Raw genomic sequence first — 27,328 nt, 5'->3', positions numbered from 1 at the left:
AACCCCTGGGCCGCGGACCGGCAGCAGTCCGTGGCCTGTTGGGAACCGGGCGGCACAGCAGGAGGTGAGCGGCGGGCGAGTGAGTGAAGCTTCATCTGCCGCTCCCCGTGGCTCGCATTGCCGCCTGAACCACACCCCGCCCACCCCCCGTCCGTGGAAAAACTGTCTTCCACGAAACTGGTTCCTGGCGCCAAAAAGGTTGGGGACCACTGTCTCAATGGATGAAAGCTGGCTCCACTCCCTGCACCTTCCCATATACCACCCACTATTCAATGCAATATGAGCACGTCTCTGTGAGACAGAGTGACATAACATGTATAGAGCCAAAGAGAACAAAAGGCCGCAAAGCTGGCTCATCCGGTGTCCACAGCCCGCTTGCCCTGGCTCTCCTTACTGCAAGATCCACACTGGGCTGGTGCTCAGGATGCTTCCATCTGATGCCCTCCTGGTCACATTCCACAAAGCCGGCTGACTGGCTCTCCCCCCACCCTTGCCTTTCACCCCCTCACTCACCTCTCTACTCTTACTGCATTGCTTCCCTCTTTCCCTTTTCTCCATCCCTCCAGTGACTGGATTTGAGAGGAAGAGAAATGGAGCACCCCTGCCCCGCCCCCTGCCCCAAACCAAAACTATCTGGAATGACAGTAGATTTTTAAAATCTGGATTTCTATGCAGTGGTTGAGTCCTTAAACATTAGCAATTGGTCTCATCAGCCTGGTTGTACCTCCAAAGCAGGCGTTCTTTTCATGCTGTCCTGTCCCCCCACCCAAACATAAATCTAAGTGGTCCCCAAAGAAAGGGCCCTCTAGCCTCTTCCATGGCTCTGCCTAGGGACTGCTCAGGGTCTGTACCCAGAGGTGTACCGGCCCCTCTTCAGGCCCGCTCAGCAGACCCCACGCATTCCCCCACCTTCATAACTGTCCTTCCCAAGTTTGGAAGGTGGTCACCTTGGCTCAGCCCCGCGGTTCGAGCTCAAAGAACACCACAGGTGTGAACAGTTACACAGACTTTATTTTTCACCCATTGAGCACAGGAAGGTCTGGGCAGGCAGAGGTGTCACCATCACCTCCCCGGTTCACAGACACAGGCCGTGAGACTTGGTGGTGAGGGAGAAGGGTCCCATCCCTACCGCAGAGCGCTATGGGATTATCACGGCGATGCATTTGTTCTCGGTCCTATTTACACCAGGGAGTGTGGAGAGGGTACATTTCTTACACCAAAAATATATACTTTGGAATCTCTAAAACAAAAATATCTCTATCTCTACAGGACACCTACTAGAAAGAAGAACACAGAAAACGAGGGAAATGTACCAGCACCTCAAGCCGTCCCCTTCCGTGGGAAGGTCGCTCTGCTCTCCACCTGACACCATGTGCTTGGGAGGGCAGCCATATCTAACCAATCAGACAGACAGACAGACACAGATCAACGAGGGGGAGGCTTATCGTCTTGGAGGAGTGAATATGGGAGAGAGGCATGGGGAGGAGGATTTTGGCCTCTTTTGCAAAAGGAGTTAATTGCATATTCAGTTTGGTACTTCTGTTTCCAACATTATTGCACGTGTGAAAAACCTGCATGTTGGAGTCAACTGCAAACCTGCTAAGAGAACCCAAGCTCTGCTGATTTCTGCTGGGCTCGGGAAAGGGCTGTGAGTGGGCTCGCTCTCTCTCAGAAATATTAATGCCATCAGCTAGAAGAAAACTTCTGTATTCTCCAATGCTGAAAGTGGGTTAAAGAAAATGCTATTCTTTTTCTCTCCAGAAGGATCAGAAACCATTCCATTCCCTTTGAGCACAGAATCTTCTAAAAGAATTATGCCTAATGGATGAATCATGCCACTTTCTGAATTTTCCTCTTGAAAAGATTCACGTGACACTCCTTTCCTCTTTCCAAGCTTCAAGCAATCATATAGTTACTTCACACCTCTTTTGGTGGTGAAAATCAGCCTCCTTTCCGATAAAGAAATGTGAACTAAGTCAACTACCCATTCTCTATAATTAATGCAAGACCACAAGGGCACCAAGAATCATAAAGAGTAGATTTGGCAGAAAAATCCCTTCTATTTGGTTTTGGAATGTCTTTCTCTATTTACACTGAAATATGGATGACCCTGAGGGCTTGAGAATCCTTAGTCCCCTCGTCCTAAATAAGGCAAATAACCATAAAGTCTCACCTTTTTGAGAAGCCCCAGAACCGTCCAGCCTCCTCCCCCTCTCACCAGCCCTAACTGGCCGTGGTGGTTAGGACCTCTGACCAAGAACTTCTTCCCTCCAAGGAAAACTTGAAAGACTGAGGAAAAGGCAGAAAGGACGGGAAAGAGTACGCGAAAAAGCTGAGTCAGTACAAGGGGGCAGAACTTAGACGCTGTCTCATTTGGCCAGTCAGGGCCAAAAGGAACGATTTCTACCTTAGGAGGCCTGGCAGCTACAACCAAAAGAAAGTCAAGAAGCCTGAGAACATCCGATGCATGTTGAATGTCCTGCCAGGATATGGCTTGGAAACCTGAGAAGTCTGAGGAAAATGCAGTAGCAAACTAGCAAAGAGTGATTAAAAATCCTCGGAGGTGGTACTAACTCTCCAGCAAAAGGAGACATTTAGAGAAGCTGATTAAGTAGCAGAGAGAACATGCTAAATAGTATGTCTGATGCTGGTTAAAATGAAAGCCACGGGCCCTGGGCTCAAGCCTTCTCCTACGCATCAGGAAAATGTGGAGACTCCGAACATGGACACTGAAGTCGACAGAGAAGCTCCCGGGAGAATTACTGATTCCTCTATTAAGAGAGAAGACTAGAGCACTGAGTAGGTAGAAAATAAAGTCGAACTGGGAATTGTGTTTTTTGAATGACCAGAAACCAGATTCCCCAAACCAGAGACCTCTTGAAGGTCACAGTTGTCAGCCTGAGATGTCAACAAAACCTAAGACTTAGCATATACCAGATTTTTATCAAATATTTATGACTAATTTAAAAGCCAGTCACATCTCAGACAAATAGAAATAGCAACTATTTATAACATCTTTTTAAAATATATGGTTCCCTACCTCTTTACCCCAAAGGCAAATTTATACCAACAAGGAGAGGGGGATAGGAGCTGAGTGCAGTCAAGGCCAGCCCTCCTGATAATCCCATTATCAGAAGTCTGAAATCATATACAGCTACAAAGAACTAGCCTGCATTTCCTGCAACCGGACATGTTGAGCAATTTCACAGCATATTTCTGCTGGCCTTCACCTCCTATCTAAACCAACCCTTCCGTAAGTCATGGGCTAGGACGTAACCCACCCACTTAGTGATGCCAGTTCTTCTGTTTAGAAGCAAGATTCCACTCACCATCATTTTCTTAAATCCCTGGACTCCCTCCCTTTCTACTCTCCACTGCCAGCCTATCAGGGCATTGCCCTGCCAACACTCAAACGACTCCTGAAATTTCCCCTTGTCAGAAAAGAGGTGGACTACTTCTCTGGCCCAAGCAAGCCTGGGCATGGGAATTACCTAACTACCTGCTTTCTACCCCTAAATCAGTTTCTCCTTAATGTTGAGCTTAAACACCTTTTTCTAAGACTAATCTACCTGTATTTGCCCTCAGGCAATCCTATCAGAATAGAGAGGGGAAGCCCTAGAAGGGAGAAGGACCATGTTCTTTTGATGTCCCCACAGCTTAGGTGCACGAGGTTGTTTAGCAGCAGCAATGAAATCTCATGGATACACTCTCGCTTGTTGGTAGACACACGTGCGTACACACACAGGTACATACGCGTGGCTGATGCTCCACCACCAGTCCCAGTTTCCTACCCTAAACACCCCACCCCCGCACCTGACTCTGCAACCCAGAGTCACCAGCCACTGAGCAGGGAAGCAGCCAGGACTGGGGCTGAGGGATGGGTGGGACTCGGGAAAGATAAGAGACGAAGAGTAGGGAACGGTTCCTACCACGAGATGTAGCACAAACGAGGCTGGCTGTTGTTTGAAGAAAATCTAATAGCCTAAAAAGACTGGCACAGCCTTCCAAAGTAGCTAACGTTCCAAAGGCGCAGTAACCTGGGAGGGTCTGGCTCAGGAAGCGCGCTACACAGAGTTAACAAAGACAAGCTCCCCCTCTCAGGAAGCCTGCCCGCACAGGGCATCACAAGACGTCAGCGTGTGAGTAGAGAGATTTTTCTGAGTGACTCTGTCACGTAGTTCTGTTGCATGATGGATTCTTCCCTGCTGTATTCCTCGTAGCCACGCTGAGGCCAGGGGAACAGGTGAAGCGGTCACCACCCTCCCTATACAGAAGTGGCAGGAAAAGATGGGCGGGGCAAGATGGGGGAAGAAAAGCGGGGGATGTCCTCAGGGAACAGAGAAGATGAAAAAGGAGGCAAGCTCAAGGAAGCAGAGAGGGACAGGGAAAGTCAGCAAGAAAGCTTTTCCCAATGACAGGTTGCCTTATGATTTTTCTAAATTAGGTAGGTAAACGGGTACAATATTACATTTATCCTAAAGTGATAAAATGTGAAGCTTTGGCTCTCAAAGATTTTAATGCCCATGTAGTTCAAAGAAGCATGCCTGTTCCTGTCTGCACCATATGAAAGGATGCCGAGGCTGTCCCTGAAACAACCTTGTGAGTAGAAATCAGACAAGCCAGGAACAATACCCACAATTCAAAGGGATGTCATTTTAACATTTGAAAGCAGCGTGACACTCAGCCAATAGGCACTGGTATGGCCACACATACTGCTTGTTTACAGCAGGCATCCGTTCTGAGTGGTTGGTGCCCATCCTGTACCAGTTGTTAAATATTTTGAAAATCATCTGTGTATTAAAAGGACTGACTCTAAGAGATAGAGAAATAGGAAAAGGCAGGATTCCTTCAATATCAAAGGTCCTAATAAGAGTAAGACTACATTAATATATTTATGAGTCTAAGGAATGCAAAATTCAATAAAGTTACGTAGCCAACTCTTCACCTATGAAAGGAGAGCACACCGAGGGACGGTCCCACTGTACAATTATTTTCCAGGATGGAAACTGAACTGATCAGATCCCCTGGGTACCGACATGCTTGCTAGTCACATTCTGTGCACAAAGGAAGGGAAAGTCTATACACAATGGAGCCCAAACCCTCGATATTCATTGCAAAAGAGAAGAGGAGACAGAAACTATAAATATAGTTTTAAACTAAATACCAAAATTAATTTCACCACTTACAGTTCATTTCCCAGTGTGGCTTTTTACATCTGAAAGTCAGAACATCTGTCAACAAAAAAATCCAGGATGATGAAGGTGGTTTGGTCCATTGGGTTGGTGATGGTTTGCTACTAAGGCAGCTAAGGAGACATTACGTAAGCACTTGGATCTCTCCAGGAATGGAATCAGAGTGTGTTCTCAAGAGACAGCAGCAGGACGTGGATGTTTCCACAACATGGCCAATTAAAAAACCTTATCTCCTTTTCTACTCACAAACGACTACATTCAAACCTTTCCCAGATATCTAGAAAGCAGACACTATGACAAATCTTCAGGCTAGGAAGTCCTTCCTGGTGTCTAAACTAATTCCTTCTGTAGCCACTGAAGCTTGTTCTCTTACTCTATCAATGAAGTCAAGAGGAGCTGCTCATCCTCACTCACCACCACTGATTTTCCCCCAGGCCTTTTCCTGTCTGAGCTAAGCAACTTCAATGTCCCTCTTGGCCCTTTCATCATCCAAGGTTCTTGCTGAGCTATGCGGGCTGCTGCTAGGGAGCGATGAAGATGCACCAGGCCGGAGGCATCTTCTGGCTGTGGCGGTGAGCACTGCCAACGCCCAGGGCGCTGACCCTCCTAGGAGCAGATCCTCCTGGTGGCCTCTGGGTCTGACCAGCATCCCCCAGAGCAGGCAACCAAACCAAGGCCCGGGGCTGCCCAGGACCCTGCAGTCACTATGGGACTGGGGAGGCTTCCTTTTCCTCTCCGCTCTCCTCCTACTTCCTCACCCTGTCCTTGAGCAAGAGGGACCTCACTGAGGAAATCCTCAGTGGCAGAATGGATCCATACGGCTCAGCAAGCCAGCAGAGGGTTTCAGAGGAAACGTCTGGCAAATGGGAAGCTGGGTCTTCAGTGGTGGCAGTCCTGAAGAGAAAGAGAAGGAAGAGGAGAAGTACCAACGGGAGGTGGTCTTCTGCTTCCACACTCATACCAGGCAATGCCCTCCGACGCACACCACCAATAACTGAATGCTCGCGTGGCTTGGACAGGACCAAGGACAGGGCCAGACTTGGGCTCGCTTCTTCTCTGAGACACTCGTCATCTTCTCTGTAACCAGAACTTCCCTGTGGCACCTCACGGCCCACATCCTCCATCTCAGCAAAGACTTTTAGTTGAAGAGACTGAATAAAAGTGTTACAATTAGACAAAAAAGGGAACATATGATTCATTCCTGCTTTTAACACAATACTTTGAAGATGTCACCACAATTTGGATCTGGCTATATTTTAAGTTCATTTACAAGTAGACTAGTTCTCAACTAAAAATAACCATGTGCGTTATACATTTCGACAGCTGCCTGGATTTTCCTCTGAAGGAAACAAGATTCTATATTTCACTCACATTCAGTACAGATTTCTTTTAACCCATTCGATGAAATAGCCCATCACTACCACCCACTGGTGGCTGTGACTTTCCAAAGCACATCAGTTTCTCCTCAGAGCAGCCGTATGAGTGAGACAGTTATTATTACCCCCATTTCACAACTGAATAAACCGAGTACCAGAAACAGTGGTCTGCCAGGTTACACATGGAATTAATAGCTAAGCCAGGTCTCCTAACCTACCCTACGGCTTTATTTTATTTTTTTAACTAGAAAAGTTGCCTTTAATAAGACCTAAGATTTTACCTTCGGTTATCTGATGACTTAGTGTTTGGACCAAATTATTCATGTAATTTGAGTACATAGCCTACTTCAATGTAGGCAAAAATGCCTCAAGTCTTTCCATTTTTTCCATTAACCAGATTAAAAATTGATCTATGCTACTGACAAACAATACTCAGAATTTAGTTTCCAAAATAAGAAAACAGTTACAATTTAATATTTCAAAATCTTTACTTGACAATAATTCTCATTATGGAATAAGTTAAATAGGTTAAAGTCTGTATCAATACTATCAACACTATCCAAATATTTTAAGGATTTTCCAGTTTGTGTGGTTGCAATAACCAAAGAGATGCTCTACAGATTTTGAAATGGGAGCTAGAAAGAGGATTAAGGGAACAAAACAGATAAAGCAAATTTCCATTCCAAAATAATTCCATCCTGACTTTGGGCCTGGGTAAATGGGCAGCTCAAACCAGCATATCTGCTCAAATAGTTAGAAAACATTTTTGCTTTTCTTAGGCTTATAGCTATTCTGTGGGGTTAGCAACAATCCTAGATGTGCTATTAATGGATAAATTCAACTTTACAACTAAAACATATTTTACTTTCAACATGATTGCTAGTTTTAAAAGTCAGAAATAAAAATCAGCAATTATACCTCTTTTCCTTTGTGTTTCCAGAATTCATACTGAGAGCTTTCCAGACTGTGGTTTTAGGCATTTCATCAGATATATTAATCTCAGAGGGGTCACATCTGAAATCAATGCTTAGGACAGTCAATGTCAGACATACAAATAAGGTCTACATCTCAGGCTATGATACCCACTACCCACCAGAAGGGAAAAGGTGAGGCGTGAGGGAGCTTGTCTCACAGCTCTCAGGAGCACTGGGAACCAGATGGTCGGAATGTCGAGAAGCAAGGTGGCCCGTGAGTCAGAGCTGAGGGCTGGGCCGGGGTGCCGGCTAGCGGCCAGCCCTGCCCCCACAGTTCTGCTCTCCTTTGAAGGGCCCCTCTGGGGATGCTGGTGACAGCGTTATGATGCCAGAAGTGGCAGCATCAGGAGCTACCACTTAGGGAGCGCTTGCTGTGTGCCAGGCACGGTGCTAAGCACTCTTTGTTCATTTTCTCATTTACATGGCCGGATCTTTTCCATTTGTAGTTTACAAAGGACTGTTACAATATATTATCTTAACTATCACAGTATCAGAGATTATTAACATCCTCATTTTGAATGTGTAGAAACCAAAGCTCATAGGGTTAAGAGATTGTCCAAGGTCAGACGTCAGTAAGTGGAGAATCAAGACCTTGAATCCAGTCCTTGGTCTCCTAGACCCACCCCCTCACCGCCCCCGCCCCCGCCAGTACTCTAAACTTTTCCACATGCCAGACTCTCCTTCTAAAAGGCCAAGAGGGGAGGCAGCACCTGCTAGAGAAGGAACATGATTCCTGCTTTGCCGTAGAGAATGCAAAGCCTATGGCTCCTTTCATGACAACTTACAGAAAGTTTCTTAAAGATCAAAGATTCCATTTCTTTGGGGTAAGTTAAAAAAAATTGAACTCATAGCAACGGAGAGCAGAATGGTGGTTACCAGAGGCTGGGGGGTGGGCGAAAAAGGGAGATACTGATCAAAGGGTACAAACTTTCAGTTATGAGTAAGTTCTGCAGACAATGTAAGGCAGGGTGACTATAGTTAATAATAATGTATTGTACACTTGAAATTGGCTAAGAAAGTAGATCTCAAGTGTTCTCACTACACACAAAAAAGAATGGTAAGTATAGTAAGTGATGGATATGTTGTTAGTTTAATTGTAGTAATCATTTTACATATATATATATAATGTTACACACCTTAAATATATACTATTTTTAGCTGTCATAAATAAATAAATAACCAAAGAAAAGACTTTCCTCATCTCCCCCTCAGTATAAACCACAATCAATTCAATAACTCAGCAGTAAATTATCTAGCATCTAGATAACCCAGATCCCCTCTCTCTTCCTTTTCTGTACCCTCTCCACCTCTGAGCTTCTTTCAGCTTCTGTGTTCCTCTTCCAAAGCGGAAACAAAACACCAGGAGTGAAACTGCAAATGGACCAGTTTAGCTTCCTGTGATTTGTGGTGAGCAACAGGTTCAACAGATCAACGGGCTAAGATTGCTGGCAGAAGTAAGGAATTTGGGGAATCCCAGTTCGGTTCCCCCTTGGCTCCTAGGACTGTAGCCACCATGAGCCAAGCTGGAAGGGGCTGCCTTTGCCCAGCCCCCAACGGCTTGCCTAAGCATGGGAATTTCATGCCCACCAGGCTGAGAAGCAAAGACTACATCCTATTCACCTTTGGAAGGTGGCAGAGAGAGGCAGAAGGACCACTGGTTTGGGGAGCACATGGGCTCCCGTAGCTCCGTCCTCCTGTGATTCCCAGCACCTGGCATAGTGCCCAATGCATGGCAGGCCCTCACAAAACCGGGAAAGGAATGGTGTTTTCACAGGCTGGAACCGGGAGGCTGAATGTTTAGCTCTTTATACCAGCAGCTGCATTTGTGACACCGCCCCCATCACAAAGCCAGAACATTTACACAACCACCAAAACAGTCAACTCCTTGGGGCTGGGGGAGTTTTACCTGAAACTGTTGTTCTTTCCAGGACTACTTAGTAACTTCCTGCTCTCTAAGGGGAACTTGTCTCCCCCCATTTCTAACATTTTCTCAGCCTCCTGCAAGAAAAGGAGACATTATTTTATCTTAGATCAAATGAAACCAATAGTCTACACCAGCCCATTTTTCAATCACCATAATTTCTACCTAATTTTCTCTCACATTTATTATAAGAGAGTATAATTATGGTCTTTCATAGATCTGACTCACCACAAAAAGAGAGACAACCCAATATCTGTACGTATGGAATAGTATTAAAAAAAAAAAAAAGAACCTGAATCTGAGTAAACCTTTAAATACAACTACCAATTTACTGGAAACATAGGAGACAGAGAACATGTTAAATGATACCAAAAGTTATATTTAGTAAAATCTAAATGGCAGGAAACCCTGTAGGTCAAAGACAAAAAAGACAGGAGGGGAACCCCAAAAGAAATTTTTAAAATATATCAACCAATTGCAACATATGAACCTTACTGGATCCTGATTCAAACGGATGTTTAAAAATAATAATAAGGGGGCTTCCCTGGTGGCGCAGTGGTTGAGAGTCTGCCTGCCAATGCAGGGGACACGGGTTCGAGCCCTGGTCTGGGAAGATCCCACATGCCGCGGAGCGACTGGGCCCGTGAGCCACAACTACTGAGCCTGCGTGTCTGGAGCCTGTGCTCCGCCAACAAGAGAGGCCATGATAGTGAGAGGCCCACGCACCGCGATGAAGAGTGGCCCCCGCTTGCCACAACTAGAGAAAGCCCTCACACAGAAATGAAGACCCAACACAGCCATAAAAATAAATTTAAAAAATAAATTAATTAAAATAATAATAATAATAATAAGGCAATTAGGGAACTATTAATACTGACTGTTCTTTCTACCTTTGTATATGTTTGAAATGTTCCACAATAAAATACACACACACACACACACACACAAAATGGAATACTATTCAGCCATTAAAAAAGAAGAAAATCCCGCCATTTACAACAACATGAATGAAATTTGAGGGCATTATGCTAAGTGAAATAAGTCAGAGAGAGAAAGACAAATACTGTATAATCTCACTTTCATGTGGAATCTAAAACAACCGAGGTCATAGAAACAGAGAGCAGAAATGCCTGGTGGTTGCCAGCCATAGGGCGCAGGGATGGGTGAAGGTGGCCAATGAGCTGAATAAGTTCTGGGGATATAATATCCAGCATGGTATCTATAGTTAACAATACTCTACTGTATATTTGAAAATTGCTGAGATTAGATTTTAAAATTTCTCAACACACACACACACACACAAATGTGAGTATGTGAGGTGATACATGTGTTAAGTAACCCTATTGTGGTAATCATTTCACAGTATATACATATATCGAATCATTGCATTGTACACCTTAAACTTACACTATATTATATATCAGTTATATCTCAATAATGCTTGAAAAAATAATACAAGATTTTAAAAATTCAAGATTTTAGGAAAATAATTCCTTTAAAATGAATTTCAAAGGACACTATTTCAGGCACTAACTGTATTTGGAAATACTTTCAGGCTCATTCTTGGACTGGTATTTTCACTTTGCTACACATCCATTCTTTGCACGTATAGGCCACTGATTGAAGGTCCATTGTGTGGATGGCAGATGCCAAGTGCTGAGGGAAATGAGGAAGGACAGAAAGTCCTATGCAAGTTATCTTTGCGAACCACAACAACCCCTGCAGTTAGGTACGTAACAAATACTCTTGGAAGATAATAGGTTTTGTATACTTGTCAAATTAGACCTTTGGGAGAACATGAACCATTTGCTCTGATAATAAGAGCGGATTCCATGTTCATATTCTAAGTGTGAACCTGATGAGTAGACTGTAGACAAACAGAGGGAAAACAACCGGTTATCAAGTCTGAAGATGAAGGACAGACATCGGCTAAGAATATCTTTGGAGTAATCTTCCCCACTCCTAAATATAACCCTTGCGATTCGAGACATGCTGACTTTTCACGTGGCCCTTCCTATGTTCTGTAATTCGAAGCTGCCCCAAAGTCTGCAGTTGGCGCAAGAACCATGACCTCTTCCTCCTTGGCCTTCTTTTTGGCATCATCCAACTTCTTCTTTTTGCTTTCCGGCATGAGATCATCTAACCAGCTCAGCTCCCGCTTAGAGAAACAGAGATCCATGACTTTCCTGACAAAGACCAAGGCCAGAACCTGAAGAAAAATAAAGAAAGTGAATTAAAGGGGCTCATTTCCTCCCTGGAGTTTAAAAGCAAAGTCTTATTTTCACAGCAGACTAGAACATGTCAAGCAAGATCAAACTCATAATAATCATAATATTTGCCTTTACTGAGGCTCTCTGAACCAGATACTAAGTTAAGTGTTTTCTATACAATAGTTTATTTAACTCTCATCATAACAACCTTACAACTTAATGATTCCCTAACTGAACTAATTTAATTCCTTTATTGAAAAGAGGAACACTTCATCGGCAGATGGCCCTAAGAGCTGCCTTCCCCTGGCTTGAGGCCAGCAGGAAGGGCTACCGGGCAGCCTCAGGGTGGCGAACCTCTCCAGGAGATGGCTTTGGTGGGGCCAGCCAAGCTCAAACCAAACATGGGTCACCAGGCGGTGAGAGGGCCTTGAAGGGCCGTCTGGATTTCCTCTGATCCTCTGCCTATACATTTACTCACAAAATCCTTGCTCTGTGCCTGCATCATGGATCTCTAGTGATTTTTGTCTCTGCCCTCTGGCCTGGCTTGACACTCATTTTATAAATGAGGAAACTGAGGCCCAGGGAGAGAAAGTGACTTACCTAAAATCTGACAGCTAATTTCCTCAATGGAAACGACCAGGGATCTCAACTGCTGCCCCACTTTCTCCCCATGAGGGCCATTGCAGCCAAAGGAGAACCAATAATAACCCAGAATGACCTGCCTGGACTGACTGGTATTCACCAGCTAAATTGGGTGACTGGACCAGGCATGGAGCAAATCAGGCTAATTAAATTCATTTCTCCCTAATTTCAATGACTATTTTCCAAAAACAGCCAAAATTGATAGTATCCCTTCCAGGAGTTGCCAGGAATTTGCTATTTCTTTAACCAAACACTCAAGCCCTGAACATAACACCCAAATGCAGAACTCTACAGGTATTCTGACAAAATTGAGAAACCCATCAGGAGGGTATATATCTAGGAGATTAGGGGAAAAGAACCCCGAAGATTCCTCACCCTTGAATATTCTCCCAGTAAGACAGAGTTCAAAAGTACCTAAATGAGTACCAGACATTACCCTCATTGGCTTTTCCCTTTTGAGGCCCACCCTTTGGGTAACTTTCAAACAGCCCACTGAAATCTCAGCATCCTCGTGACACAGAGTGAGCCAGTGAGAGGAAGGCGTCAAGAGGACAAGATGGAACAGTGAGGTGGTCAGGTGGCAAGAATTTCATCATCACCCTGGTTTTAGAAAACAGGTTGTCACCTGTTGCTGAACCACACAGTTCAGCTTTCCTGCTCTCCTTTCCAAAGCACTTGGCTTCAGTTAGAAAAGAGGCAAGGATGTCCCAGTCACTTATCAGTGCTAGACCAACCTCTTCCTCTTTCCCAGTGGCTTGAAATGGTGCATTTCCACCACTATAGACACTTCTGATTGCAGTAAATTCTAAATAGGAACCATATTGCTTTGAGGTAATATGGAAGTTACTGCAAACATGAAGAGTCCTCTCCATGTCAGACACATGAAAGAAAGAGAGAGAGAGAGAAAGAAATTCAGACAGACAGACAGGCAGACTAGTAGCCTTAAAAGTAAACATGGTTAAAAAAAAAAAAAAAAGTAAACATGGTAAACTACTACACACATGCATCCACACCTCAAGGTCCCCAAAATAATGCTGCTCCTGCAAAGACCGACCAAAAAACAAAAACTCACCATCAATAAAGGATTAATATCCAGAATATATAGAGAACTCCTAAAACTCAACAACAAAAAGACATACCACCTTATTTTAAAACGGGCAAAGGACTTGAATAGACATTTCTCCAAAGATGATATACAAATAGCCAATAAGCACACGAAAAGATGCTCAACATCACTAATTATTAGGGAAATCAAAACCACAATGAGATACCAACTCACACCCATTAGGATGGCTGTTATCCAAAAAAACCCACCATGCCACAACATGGATGAACCTTGAAGACGTTACGCTAAGCAAAGCAAGACAGTCACAAAAGGAAATATACTGCGATTCCACTCACATGAGGTAACTAGAGGAGTCAAATTCACAGAGACAGAAACTAGAATGGTGGTTTCCAGGGACTAAGGGGAGGGAGAAATGGGGAGTTATTGTTTAATCGGTACAGAGTTTCAGTTCTGCAAGATGAAAAACGTTCTGGAGGTGAATGGTGGTGATGGTTGCACAACAATGTGAATGTACTTAATGCCACTGAACTGTACACTTAAACATAGTGAAGACGGTAAGTTTTACGTTATGTATATTTTATCACTGTTTTTTAAAATAAAGAATAATACCTTTTAAAACTCACCATCATTGGAAAGACAATGGCAGCTGGAGATGCCTTGATGACCCAGAGCAGGATGAGGCAGGTCAGCTGGATGAGGGTGAAGAGGTGCACTTTGCGCAGCGGCACGTGCCGAAGGTAGATGAAGTCTGGCTGGTGCTTTGCAGGCATCCCAAAGAGTTTCACACGATCAAAGAACTGAAAGGAGGGAACTGGCATTTATTTTCAGGTGGTTTCTCTGGGCCTCGTTAATCCCATTCATATCTCTTATATCACCTGCTCTGAAAGGTGGGCAATACCGTTTCTACCTGACAGAAGGGGAAACTGAGTCTCAAAGAGAACAGGTAATTTGCACAAGGTTGGTAAGTGACAGTCAAAATTTGAACCTATCTCTTCTAATTCTGGGTTCAGCTTTCTCTCTCCTCTCCCACACTGTAGCTCCTGAGAGAGATCTTTCTCAGGGAGTGTTGAAAACAAAATAAGCCAGTGGTATCTTTCTGCTTAAAAGACCAAATCTCTTATTTGTTCTCTGAGGAGTTTGGAGCTTTTCACTGATTATTTAAACTAAAAAGATAGGGACTTCCTTGGTGGCACAGTGGTTAAGACTCTGCGCTCCCAATGCAGGGGACCCAGGTTTGATCCCTGGTCAGGGAACTAGATCCCACATGCATGCCACAACTAAAAAGTTTGTGTGCCACAACTGAGGAGCCCATGTGCCTCAACTAAGGAGCTGGCAAGCCACAACTAAGGAGCCCACCTGCCACAACTAAGACTCTGCGCAACCAAATAAATAAATAAATAAAATGTTCAAAAAATATATATATTTTTAAAACAGTAAAAAGATAAAATGAAATCTCATAGGGCTTCCCTGGTGTCGCAGTGGTCAAGAATCCACCTGCCAATGCAGGGGACACAGGTTTGAGCGCTGATCGGGGAAGATCCCACATGCCACGGAGCAACTAAGCCCATGTGCCACAACTACTGAGCCTGCGCTCTAGAGCCCGTGAGCCGCAACTACTGAAGCCCACGTGCCTAGAGCCTGTGCTCCGAAACAAGAGAGGCCACCACAATGAGAAGCCCGCACACTACAAAGAAGAGTAGCCCCCGCTCGCTGCAACTAGAGAAAGCCCGCACGCAGCAACAAAGACACAACGCAGACAAGAATAAATAAATAAATAAATAAATAAATTTATTTTTAAAAAAAGGAAATCTCATAACATTCTGGATATAGAAAATATGACCATCTTATATAATAAAAAGAAAACAGAGTCCCAAAGAGATTAAATAACCTGCCCAGGAGTTGGAGGAATCAGGCTCCCTGACTTCAGACTATACTACGAAGCTACAATGATCAAAACAGTATGGTACTGGCACAAAAAACAGAAATATAGATCAAACAGAACTCGACAGAAAGTCCAGAGATAAACCCACGCACCTGTGGCCACCTAATCCATGACAAAGGAGGCAGGAGTATATAATAGAGAAAAGACAGTTTCTTCATAAGTGGTGCTGGGAAAACTGGACAGCTACATGTAAAAGAATGAAATTAGAACACTCCCTGACACCATACACAAAAATAAACTCAAAATGGATTAAAGACCTAAATGTAATGCCAGATACTATAAAGTTCTTAGAGGAAAATATAGGCAGAACACTCTTTGACATAAATCACAGCAAGATCTTTTTCGATCCACCACCTAGAGTAACGAAAATAAAAACAAAAATAAATAAATGGGACCTAATTAAACTTAAAAGCTTTTGCACAGCAAAGGAAACTATAAACAAAATGAAAAGATAACCCTCAAAATGAGAGAAAATATTTGCAAATGAAGCGACTGACAAGGGATTAATCTCCAAAATATACAAATAGCTCACGCAGCTCAATATCAAAAAAACAAACAACCCAATCAAAAAATGGGCAGAAGACCTAAATAGAGATTTCACCAAAGACATACAGATGGCCAAGAGGCACATGAAAAGATGCTCAACATCACAAATTATTAGAGAAATGCAAATCAAACCTACAATGAGGTATCACCTCACACCGGTCAGAATGGCTGTCATCAAAAAATCTACAAACAATAAATGCTGGAGAGGGTGTGGAGAAAAGGGAACCCTGCTGCACTGTTGGTGGGAATGCAAATTGGTACAGCCAGTATGGAGAACAGTATGGGGGTTCCTTAAAAAACTAAAAATAGAGCTACCATGTGACCCAGCAATCCCACTCCTAGGCATATACCTGGAGAAAACCATAATTCGAAAGGATGCATGCACCTCGATGTTCACTGCAGCACTATTTACAACAGCCAGGACATGGAAGCAACCTAAATGTCCACTGACAGAGGAATGGATAAAGAAGATGTGGTATATATATATACAATGGAATATTACTCGGCCATAAAAAGGAACAAAATAGTGCCATTTGCAGAGATGTGGATGGACCTAGAGACTGTCACACAGAGTGAAGTAAGTCAGAAAGAGAAAAACAAATATCGTATAATATCGCTTACATGTGGAATCTAGAAAAATGGTATAGATGAACTTATTTGCAAAGCAGAAATACGAGTCACAGATGTAGAGAACAAACTTATGGTTACTAAGGCGGGGGCGGGGTGGGATGAAATGGGAGATTGGGATTGACATACATGCACTACTATGTATAAAATAGATAACTAATGAGAACCTACTGTAGAGCACAGGGAACTCTACTCAGTGATCTGTGGTGACCTAAATGGGAAGGAAATCTAAAAAAGAGTGGATATATGTATACATATAGCTGATTCACTTTGCTGTACAGCAGAAACAAACACAACATTGTAAAGCAACTCTACTCCAATAAAAATTAATTTTAAATAAATAAATAACCTGCCCAAAGTCACATTAGAACTCAGTGTATAAGAGTGACCACTAGGGCTTCCCTGGTGGCGCAGTGGATAAGACTCCACACTCCCAATGCAGGGGGCCTGGGTTCAATCCCTGGTCAGGGAACTAGAGCCCACATGCATGCTGCAACTAAGAGATTGCATGCTGCAACTAAGGGGCCAGCGAACCACAGCTAAGGAGCCTGCCTGCCACAACTAAGACTCAGTGCAACCAAATAAATAAATAAATAAATATTAAAAAAAAAAAAAAAAGAGAGAGTGGGAATGATTAAAAAAAAAAAAAGAGTGACCACTAGACATTGTAAAATAACAAAGAGGAACGAGCCACCAGTATAAGAAGTGGCTAAATTATCAAATTATCTGGGTACCCAAGTTAGCTCCTGATTCTCTCTGTTCAAAGGACTCAGAGGAATGAGTTGATAGATGGGAAAAGGCAGAGTGTGACAGGAAGTAATACCTGCTTACCTGGAGCAGCTCCCACGACTCCCCAATCTCTTCACCAATGTACCCCCAGTTAAACCCGCCCCCCCCGCCTCACACTTTAGCCTGGCACTAAACCTAGTGTTGTCCATGTGTGGAAGCCAGTTTAGTTCTTGACCAACCTTTCAGATCTAAGTTTACCAGCATCTGACAAAATGTGTTTAATACGTGCCTGATAATCGTCTGTTGAATAACTGACGAATGACTGGAACCATGACATTGAGTCAGGCCACCCTGAAAGTCTCTGTGCACTCATGCCGACATGACCCTATTTTGCCCAATGTCCAAAGAAATGTCTAAAATAGCTGAAGCAGCAAGACTAGGAAATGGTTTCTCAAGAACTGGTTTGTGTTCCCCTAGGGAGGCTGTCTTTCCCTGGTCAGGACAGGTGAGCTCACCAAGAGAAGACATTGCCTGGCTGAACCATGAAATACCTGAATTCCCTGTAGTGAAGACACTCCCATGTAGAGGAAAACTCCATAGAGTACCGGCATCGGGATAAACTGAAGACGAAAGGGCAGAAAGGGCAGAAATTAAATTTGGTATCATAGCACACTCAAGATTATATAAACTTCCAAATCTCCAAGAAAGAAGCAAAGTCACAAAATCACTGCATAGATGCTGCATTCGTTTCTGCTGCCTTTACATGATTTAGAAGTAGAAGCAAAAACAGAAGCTGACAATGATAAAAATCATTTTGTTCTGAAATGAAACGATTACACGTAAGTGTAATCTGGTCCTGGTTAAATCATAGGTCTCACATCTTCTCCCCATCTGGCTCTTCCTCCTCCAGGGAAATGGGCACACACACACACACACACACACACACACACAAACACACACACACACACACATCTCTTTTACAGAACTGAAACCTTTTAAATCTTTTCTAGTCGCAGAATCATCTTCTCAGGGATTTGGTGTATTTTAATACAGACTAATAACGTTTGCTTTTTTACTAACCAGAGACTTGAGGGCAGGAGTAGGGAGGTTATCTTATCAGAGAAGGAATAATTTGGGGAGAAATATCAACATTACTCTACTGCACTTGAATATACATACACACTTACCACATTATATCAATCTAGGTAATTTTCAGAGCAACTTTATGAGGCAGAGTAATGAGGCCTATGGAATCCAGGCAAGGAAAGTCGTGTTGTAAAGACTAAACTCGACTTGCTTTTATTCTGAGGCTAAAGAACATTCCCAAACATAATTCTTCTTTGAACTAGAAAATCCCCATTGGATTTTACGTTGCTCCAGCTCTAGAGTGAGTAGACATCTCAATTTGGTGCTAACCTGGTTGGAAGAACTATTGAATGGTTTCCTAAAAGAATCCCCCTGAGACAGTTACAGGAAGGCCAGGCAGTGCCCACCACCAGGCCTTCATGGTTACATTCCCAGAGGAGCAGCGACCTTTGGGCTCCTCCAGATGGCACCTAGACCAGAGGCACCTAGGGCTGGGGACAGAGGGTAGAAGCAGGCAGGGCCATGAGGAGGGGTGGCAAGATTAAGTGGAAGGTAAGAGGACAGGAAGATGGTTCAGAATCCTTTCCCACCTCTCCCACTTCTCACCCTTAAATAGCATTTGCAGTGCAGGCTGAGGTGGTTGACAGTTCATCAAAAAGAGGGAGAAGGAGGCAAAGGAGATAAGTAAGTGCTCCAGAATGGTTGGGGCTTGCAGATAGAGCTTTCCTTTTTATTCCATTTTTCCCAGATGCAGGTCTTACACCCACCAAAAAAATTTTTTTTCTCATTTTCAAGGTGGCTCCATCTGTCCAAAAATCCTCTTTTCACCCACATGTCACACCAGCCACTGCCCATTTTTCTGTTCCACTTCACAGAAAAAAACCTCTTGAAAGAGTTGTCTGCCCACATGCACATGCCCTTTACTTCCTCACCACCTATTTACTCTTCGGCCCCTGTCATTCAGCTTCTGCTCTATTGTTCCAATGAATCTGCTTTTGTCAAGTCCCGTTAGGCCTCCATGTTGCCAAACCCAATGGCCTTGATTTAGTCTTCATCTTTCCAGACAGTTTCTGACCAATCACTCCCCTTGCTTGGCTTCCCTGACATCACGGCCTCCTGGTGTCCCCCCTCCGCCGCTGGCAGCTCCTCTGAGTCTCTGTTGCTACCTCCTCCTCTACCCAACTTCTAAATATCGGCTCTCGCCACGATAGTGAGAGGCCCGCGCACCGCGATGAAGAGTGGCCCCCGCTTGCCGCAACTAGAGAAAGCCCTTGCACAGAAACGAAGACCCAACACAGCCAAAACTAAATAAATAAATAAATAAAATTAAATATCGGCTCTCCTTAGACTCTGCTCTTCTCTCTAGTCCTCCTCTTTTATATCTACCTTTCTCCCTCATCCACTCCTTTGGCTTTCAATACCACCGATGTGCTGTTGACTCCCACATTTATATTTTTAGTCCAGAAACCTCCTCTAGCCTCTTCACTCAGATGCCTCCCCGACATCTCACTCAAATCTGACCACTGCCCACCCCTTACAAAATCACTTCCTCCTTCGTACAGTCTTCTCCCTCTTAAATGCCACCACTCTCCACACAGATGGTCAAGTCAGAAACCCAGCAGGCATTTTGATTTTTCCATTTTCCTCACCCCATTCCATACCCAGTCGACCAGCAAGACCTTTGGATCTCCTCTAAGATATCTATGCATCCCTACTACCAACTTCCTCATTCAAGCCACCATCCTCTCTCACCTGTAATAGACTCACCGGTCTCTCTGCCTCTATTTTTCCTCAACCCTAAAAACTTATTCTCTAGATACCAGCCAGAGAGATCTTTTTAAAATACTAAATGGATCACGTCCCTCTCCTGTTAAAACCCTTCAAAGGTTACCTTTACCAGTGTCAGCGAGGCCCTGCATGATCTGCCCCTGCCCACTCTTCAATCTCATCTCAATGCTCTTGCCTTAACTCAACACCCTTGAGCCCCGGTATCTCCTAGAACACATATCACTATTTCCCACCTCAGGGCCTGTCTAGACTGCTTTTCTCCCTTCCCCCATGCCCTCTCCCACCATCCATGGCATGGCTGGCTCCATCTCATCTTAAATACCATCTCCTTTGGGGGCTTCCCTGGTGGCGCAGTGGTTGAGAATCTGCCTGCCAATGCAGGGGACACGGGTTCGAGCCCTGGTCTGGGAAGATCCCACATGCCGCGGAGCAACTAGGCCCGTGTGCCACAACTACTGAGCCTGCGCATCTGGAGCCTGGGCTCCGCAACGGGAGAGGCCGCGACAGTGAGAGGCCCGCGCACCGCGATGAAGAGTGGCCCCCGCTTGCCGCAACTAGAGAAAGCCCTCACACAGAAACGAAGACCCAACACAGCCAAAAATAAATAAATAAATAAATATTAAAAAAAAAAAAATACCATCTCCTTAGAGAGGCCTTCTCTGACCACAGTAACTAAAACACCTCCCCTTAATTCTCTATAGTACCACAGAGCACTATACCTTTTATCACATATCATATTCTGTAATTACCGTATTTGCTTTCTTAACTAACTTTCTTAACTACATCTTATCTGTCTTATCCCACTAGAATAAATTCCTTCAGGGCAGGTATTTGTATGTGTATCTGTTTGCCATAGTGCTGTATTCCCAGCACCTAACAGGATTCCTGGCACCAATCAGGCACTCAGTATTTATGAATGAATGAATGAATGAACGGTTACCTTTAATATAGCTGTCATGAAGACTGAGCAGCCCATCAGCACAAAGATCATAAGGCCTGTTACTCTCTGTTCTCGGATACCCAAGAATTTGGGCTGTTCTCCAGGGGCAGAGCACTCAGATTCCAGTTTGAGGCTGTTCACATGTGTGATGGACAGGACAGTTGCAGCCACAAACCAGGGCAGGCCCATGATGGAGCAGACACCCAGCATGACGGCCACCATCAGCAGGTCCAGGTGGTAGCCACATCCTTTCTGTGGGGAAACAGAGTCTCCGTCACCATCAGTGGGCTGGCTGTAGTGGGACATAGGACAGTGAGCTAAGAGTCTCAGGCCCAAAGCAGGAAGGAGTGTATGGATAAGAAGGAAGGGGTCCAGAGATTCCAGCAGATTCTTCCAGTCCCTCCTGGTTTGGAGGGAACAGAGAAGAAAGAGAAACCTTAGCTGGTCTTACACATGCCAATACCCAATTTTTATTCAAGTGTCCCCAGATCTCACCCTGAGTCTCACATATTCAAAGATTCATCCTTTCTTGGCAGAGTAAGCAGAGACCAAGCCACATCTTGACCATTCTAGAGGGTAGACCCTACAGGGGTCAGAGATAAACAGGTTCCTACAAACACTCCCCATTCCTTGCCAAGTCTGGATGTTGCCTACTCTAGGGAAGAAAGGAATAGAGACGAGGCATGAAGCCTCTCACTAATAAATGTACTGGCACCAAGCCTACCTCCTAGAATCCTTGGGCTCAAGGTTCAGTCTGGAAACCTCGATAATGGACATCAATGAGAGAATACCTGTTTCTAGGAAACAGTGGCCCAAGCCCTGACCTGAACATCAGGAACATAAGCCCGACCCAGACCATGTGGCTACATGGGGACCACCAGGAATTCTGCCCACCAACCTCCCTCACAGGTTTGAGAGAAGAGTAATGGACTCCAAGCTTCCTTCACAGCATACAATCATGCTCTACCCTAGTTTCATCTCCAAACCAATCTTTGTCATTAATGGAGGGATTGGAAACCCCTGGAAACCCCATATGAGCTCCTTCCACGATTGATTTTATCCAGGTTCTACAGTTCCTGACCTAAACAGGCTTACCCTAAATTTAAAAAAAATATAAGAGGCTGCCATTATTAGTCCTTCTAGGTCAGGACTTCTTGTTACCTTGAGTTTGTGTTCCTTCCTGTTAATGATGACAGCTGTGATCTGCTGGTCCATGAATATCAAGATAGTGCAGAGAAGAGCTGGGATAACTGCAGCTACCACAGTCCACCAGGGATTGGGGCCAATGGGACTAATAATCCACCCTCGATCATCCCGTGTTGGCTAAAGGGAAAAAAACAAGATTTTTGTATTCTAAGTTAACTACAGTCATTAGGGCAAAACAGATCAAACTGAATCACAACAACCGCATTTCTTTTTACTCCTGAATGAGAATCCTTTAAAAAAAAAAAAAAAAAAAAAAAGCATGACATACAGGAAATCTATGGCCTTGTTCCAAATCCGCTTTTGAAAGAGTCAGTCCTCAACTGTCAACTTCTTATAGAATATTCATTACTACTTCACTTCCTTCCCCTACTCTCCAAACCCCTGTGTACAGAAAAAGTGACTTTATCTCAACATTAGCCCAAGTAAAACATAATTAACAACAAAATCTGTTGTCAAAAAAGAATTTAACGACTTCCAAAGACAAATATAAATAACTTTGATTATCCTCCTCACTGCTCCCCTCCAGAAGCCGTATAATGTATGTCTACAGAACAAATAAAGGCAACGTAGAGCCAGTTACATGGAATTCCAGGGGATTGGTCCAAGGACCTCCTCCCATCAGCAGTGAAACAGGGGTCCAGGCACTGAAGATTTGAGAAAGGAGCCCAAGACTGCTGAACTTGGGGACTTGTGTGATCTAGGACTCTCTCCGATGTCCCTGTAAGACCACTGTTCATAAACCTTATTTGGGTGTTTGTAAAATTCCTAAACTCTCCTAGATCTCAAAAAAATGCTAAGGTACTCTGAGGAAGAAAAGTTCACTTTGTTTGGCGAGTAGTGATGGAGGATAAAAGGCCAGGGGTACAAATTGGCCCAGAATTCACCAAAACTCAATGAACAAAGCAAAGACTATCACATCCAAAGTATTTGGTTCCATATTGGTTATGACTCTAGGATTCAAAGACTCTTCAGTAATGTCACCAAGTCTCAAATTATGAATAGCTTAGGTTCTGAAAGTTTACAGAATCTGTGTTTCCTTAGTAACAACGTTCTAAGTGGTAGTTAAATTGTTAGGTCAACACAAAAACTTATTAAACCCTGACTGACATTACCCCATCAGTAATAGTACTAGCCTTTAGATTGGGTCTTGGTCACTGGGGGCCATGTGGTGTAACAGGGAAGAGGAGAAGGAAGAAAATTTCTTCTCTGCTTCCTGAAAGTGAGGCCTGCCAATGAGCAACACTTTCTTTGACATTCTCCCATTTCCCCTCTCGTCTCTCCTACCTCCCAGAGGCCTTCTTCCCAGATGTCCCAGAAATTCAGTGCCTTCTGACTATCTTAAGCCTACCCATCAGGGAACATTTCCAGGGATTGCTTAATGCTCCCAGATTAGTTATTTTTACACAAAATCCATTCCTCCCGCAGGGTCGACCTCAGCCAGGTATTAGAGAAAAAGCTGACTGCACTCATTCACACAAAGGTGAGAATGACATATTCTAGGACGTATATATTTTTAAAGAGGGTGTTTTTTAATCCATCAATTTCTAACTGGTGGCATTTCAGTGAATTGAACAAAATAAAATTTAAAATTTTCAAGCAATATGGAAAAAGGTATTTTTAACCAGGCCTACTTCAGAGAGAGAGAGAGAGAAAGGGGAGACGAAGGCCGACTGTGCCGGGTGTTTACAAGATAACGGCCTACGTTCCGGCTCCCTCCTCCTCCCCAGCCTCCCCCATTCTCTCCTCTCCTGGCTCCTCTCTGGTCCCTGGGTTTTCTCTCCTCTCCACCCTGTGGGGACCTATGGAACTGAGCTCAGCTCTTCCATCTTCTCGGTTTCCTCAGTTAGTGCCCCCAAATTGAAATAGATTTAGAGTCCCCATGTTTTGATCATTTGTTTTACTTTTTTGCATTGGTTTTTGGATAAACAGTATAGATTATAGAGAGATATACAAACAATGAATTAGGATTGAAGAGGTGTCACGATTACTCTGGTGGGGGCCCTAGACTGAGAATGAAGCTCCTGGGCCAGCTCACCTCCTCATAGGGCAAGATTCTGAGGGCGGGACCAAGGCCTACAAAGAGTCTTTTCATCCTTCCTGATACCCTTATACGGCTGATGCTCAATGAAGTGCTGTTAACCAGACTTGTTCCAGAGACTCATATTTCCACAGTCTCTGGTATATATTTACGTAAATATGCATATTCCATTGTTTTAAATCTTCACATATTAAAAACAATAAGTAGCACTAATGAAAATAATACTTTTCACTCATTAAACGTTAGATTTTCTGACTTTTCTGACTTGAACTCAGCCAAGCCTGAAGAGTTTGCTTTTCTGAATGGTGAGGCATGAGGAGCAACGTTCAGATTTAGAGGACTAAAAAATTCATGATCAGGATGGGGAAAGGCCTTTGAAATAACTTGGGACCAGATTCTATGAAACTACATAAGGGCATCAAGTACCCTGAGATCTGTTTACCTTGAACACACTGGGAACCTGAAGCTTTGGTGATGGGATTCCAATCAAAAAATCAACAATCACCATTGTGAAGATAGTGAGGAAAACAGCAAAGTCACTCACCATGGAGCGGACCTGGCACAAGAAAGGATTGGAGATGTGTTTCAGTAGGTTAAATACGATAGAAAAGACTCAGGTGTTAAAAGGCTTAAACATCCTCAGAAGAATGCTTTAATTTTATGGTTCAATTAATACAAGCATTTTTAAACAACAGGACACTGTTAACATGCCCAAATTCATCCCCAAAGTGTGGATAGGATGGGAGAGAATGAATCCTCTGACAAACTCTACCGGAACCCACTCCAAACTCTGAGGAGTTCTGTTTAGAGCATCTAGGCCAAGCATTTAGAGAACAGTTCTGAGAACTTGGGATAAGATTTCCTGGGACCAGCAAGGTCCAGCTGTGCCAGCCAAGAACCTCTCAGCAGCACTACTCCTCTTCTCTCTCAGACCCAACATCGAGTCCATGTGCAAGTCCTGTTGGCTCTGCCTTCAGCTCATGCCCAGAATCTGAGCCCTTCTCACCACCCCCATGGCTCCCACCCAGATCAAAGGCACCAGCAACTCTTGTCTCTGTAGCCGCAGCAGACTCCTAACCCTGCCTCTGTCCTTATTTAAAGCTGCTGGAGGGACTTCCCTGGTGGCGCAGTGGTTAAGAATCTGCCTGCCAATGCAGGGGACACGGGTTCAAGCCCTGGTCCGGGAAGATCCCACATGCTGTGGGGCAACTAAGCCTGTGCACCACAACTACTGAGCCTGTACTCTGGAGCCCACGAGCCACAACTACTGAGCCTGTGGGCCACAACTACTGAAGCCTGCACGCCTAGAGCCCGCCCACCGCAACGAAGAGTAGCCCCCGCTCTCCACAACTAGAGAAAACCCACGTGCAGCAATGAAGACCCAACGCAGCCAAAAATAAATAAATAAATAAATATTTTAAAATTAATTAATTAAAAAAAATAAAGCCGCTGGAGTGATCATTTAAAACACAGGTCAGATCACATCACTCCTCTACCCAAACCCTGAAATGGCTCCTCATTTCACTGAGTTAAAAAACCCAGAGCCCTTCTTGGCCCGTGAGGCCTGCACGCACTGGCATCTTTACTGCTCTGACCCAGCTCCCAATGCTCCCTGGCTCACTCACTCTGCTCCAGCCACACAGACCTCCTTGCTGTTCCTTACTCATGCCAGACTCACTCCCACCTCAGGGCCTTTATACTTGCTCATCCCTCTGCCTCAACTGCTTTCCCTCCAGGTAACCCTGTGGGTAGCTCCCTCCCTTACGGTCACTCAAATATCACCTTCCCCATCGGATCTTCTCTGATGCTCCTCCTTAAAATTGGTCACCACCCTCCATCCCAGCACTTCCTGTACTCCTTTCCTACTTTATTTTTCTCCATAGCACTTATCACCATTTTGCCCCTTAGGGGACTGACTCTCCCACTCTGTAGTTTAGTGTAGCTTTAATAAAATACAATGCCCCTCAAATGCCCAGTGCCCACCTTAATCTGAACTTCCAACGAGACAGAACCAAATATATCTTAGCCCCCTGTAACATCACTGACACCTTCATCTGACTTTGCTTTCCTTTGAAACCTGACGTTTCCAGCTCCCTTTCCCTGGTTTTGTTAGTTCTCTTATGAATGTTACATAAATTCTCTGAAAATGTAGCTGCCCCACCATGTAGCCCATCCTGACCAGCCTGGGGCCCAGCGCCCTTCTCTCCTCTGAACTCCTATGGCCCTTATGGCATCTAACTATTTACTACTGTCTCCTATGGGCATGGTTGCTTCATGGGTTTCCCCTTCCTATCTGATGGCAGGGACCATATATTTTATAAAATCATATAATAGCTTTATTGAGATACAATTCACATGTTTTACAGTTTGTTTTATTATTTATTATTTTTTTATTGAAGGATAGTTGATTTACAATGTTTCAGGTGTACAGCAAAGTGATTCAGTTCCATATATATATATATATATATACACACACATATATATTCTTTTTCAGATCCTTTTCCGTTATAGGTTATTATAAGATATTGAGCAGAGTTCCCTGGGCTCTACAGTAGGTCTTTGTTGTTTTATCTGTTTTGTACATAGTAGTGTGTATGTTACAGAGGTCATATTTTAAACTTCTTCTGCATCTCCCATAGCACTCGACCCGGGCCTGAGCAAGTAGTCAGTACACAGCTGCCACTTGTTCACAATTGGTCCAGACCGGAAACACGCCCCAGAACTGATTCCATATGCGCCTCCCTTAACCATTGTGTAGGTTGACTGAAGTCTGAGACTGTGTTTTCGTCGTGAATGTGTGCACAGTAAATGCCTCAGCCGCTGAGCCCTCACCCATTCACACATCCTGCTCTGCAAAGGCGCCCGACTGAAGACTCGCACACGCAGAAAAACTGCCATTTCCTCCTGATTATTCTCCTCCTCAAAGCAAAGACCCCTTTAGCCACTCTATGCTTGGCCTCTAATTCCACCCTGCCAAAACCAGTCACGATACAAATAATGCCATCTGCGTCAGGGAGAGACGGTTGAGGCTTCAAACCGTCATGC

General features: G+C 44.1%; 1 protein-coding gene across 1 annotated transcript in view; it reads right to left on the bottom strand.

Annotated features, from left to right (window-relative positions):
- Positions 1-991: 991 nt before the first annotated feature.
- Positions 992-27,328, bottom strand: part of SLC4A8 (solute carrier family 4 member 8) — an 84,637-nt gene continuing 58,300 nt past the window's right edge. The window contains 9 exon segments of the mRNA XM_036866283.1: positions 992-6,086; positions 7,487-7,582; positions 9,449-9,540; positions 11,535-11,672; positions 14,005-14,178; positions 17,777-17,845; positions 21,040-21,291; positions 22,201-22,362; positions 24,726-24,839. Coding sequence (XP_036722178.1) covers positions 5,939-6,086; positions 7,487-7,582; positions 9,449-9,540; positions 11,535-11,672; positions 14,005-14,178; positions 17,777-17,845; positions 21,040-21,291; positions 22,201-22,362; positions 24,726-24,839 — 1,245 coding nt within the window. The 3' untranslated portion in view covers positions 992-5,938.

This window comes from Balaenoptera musculus, chromosome 10, assembly GCF_009873245.2.
Source record: "Balaenoptera musculus isolate JJ_BM4_2016_0621 chromosome 10, mBalMus1.pri.v3, whole genome shotgun sequence".
NCBI classification, from domain to species: Eukaryota; Metazoa; Chordata; class Mammalia; order Artiodactyla; family Balaenopteridae; genus Balaenoptera; species Balaenoptera musculus.
Note: the sequence above shows the minus strand (reverse complement) of the source record. Positions and strands in the feature narration are given on the sequence as shown.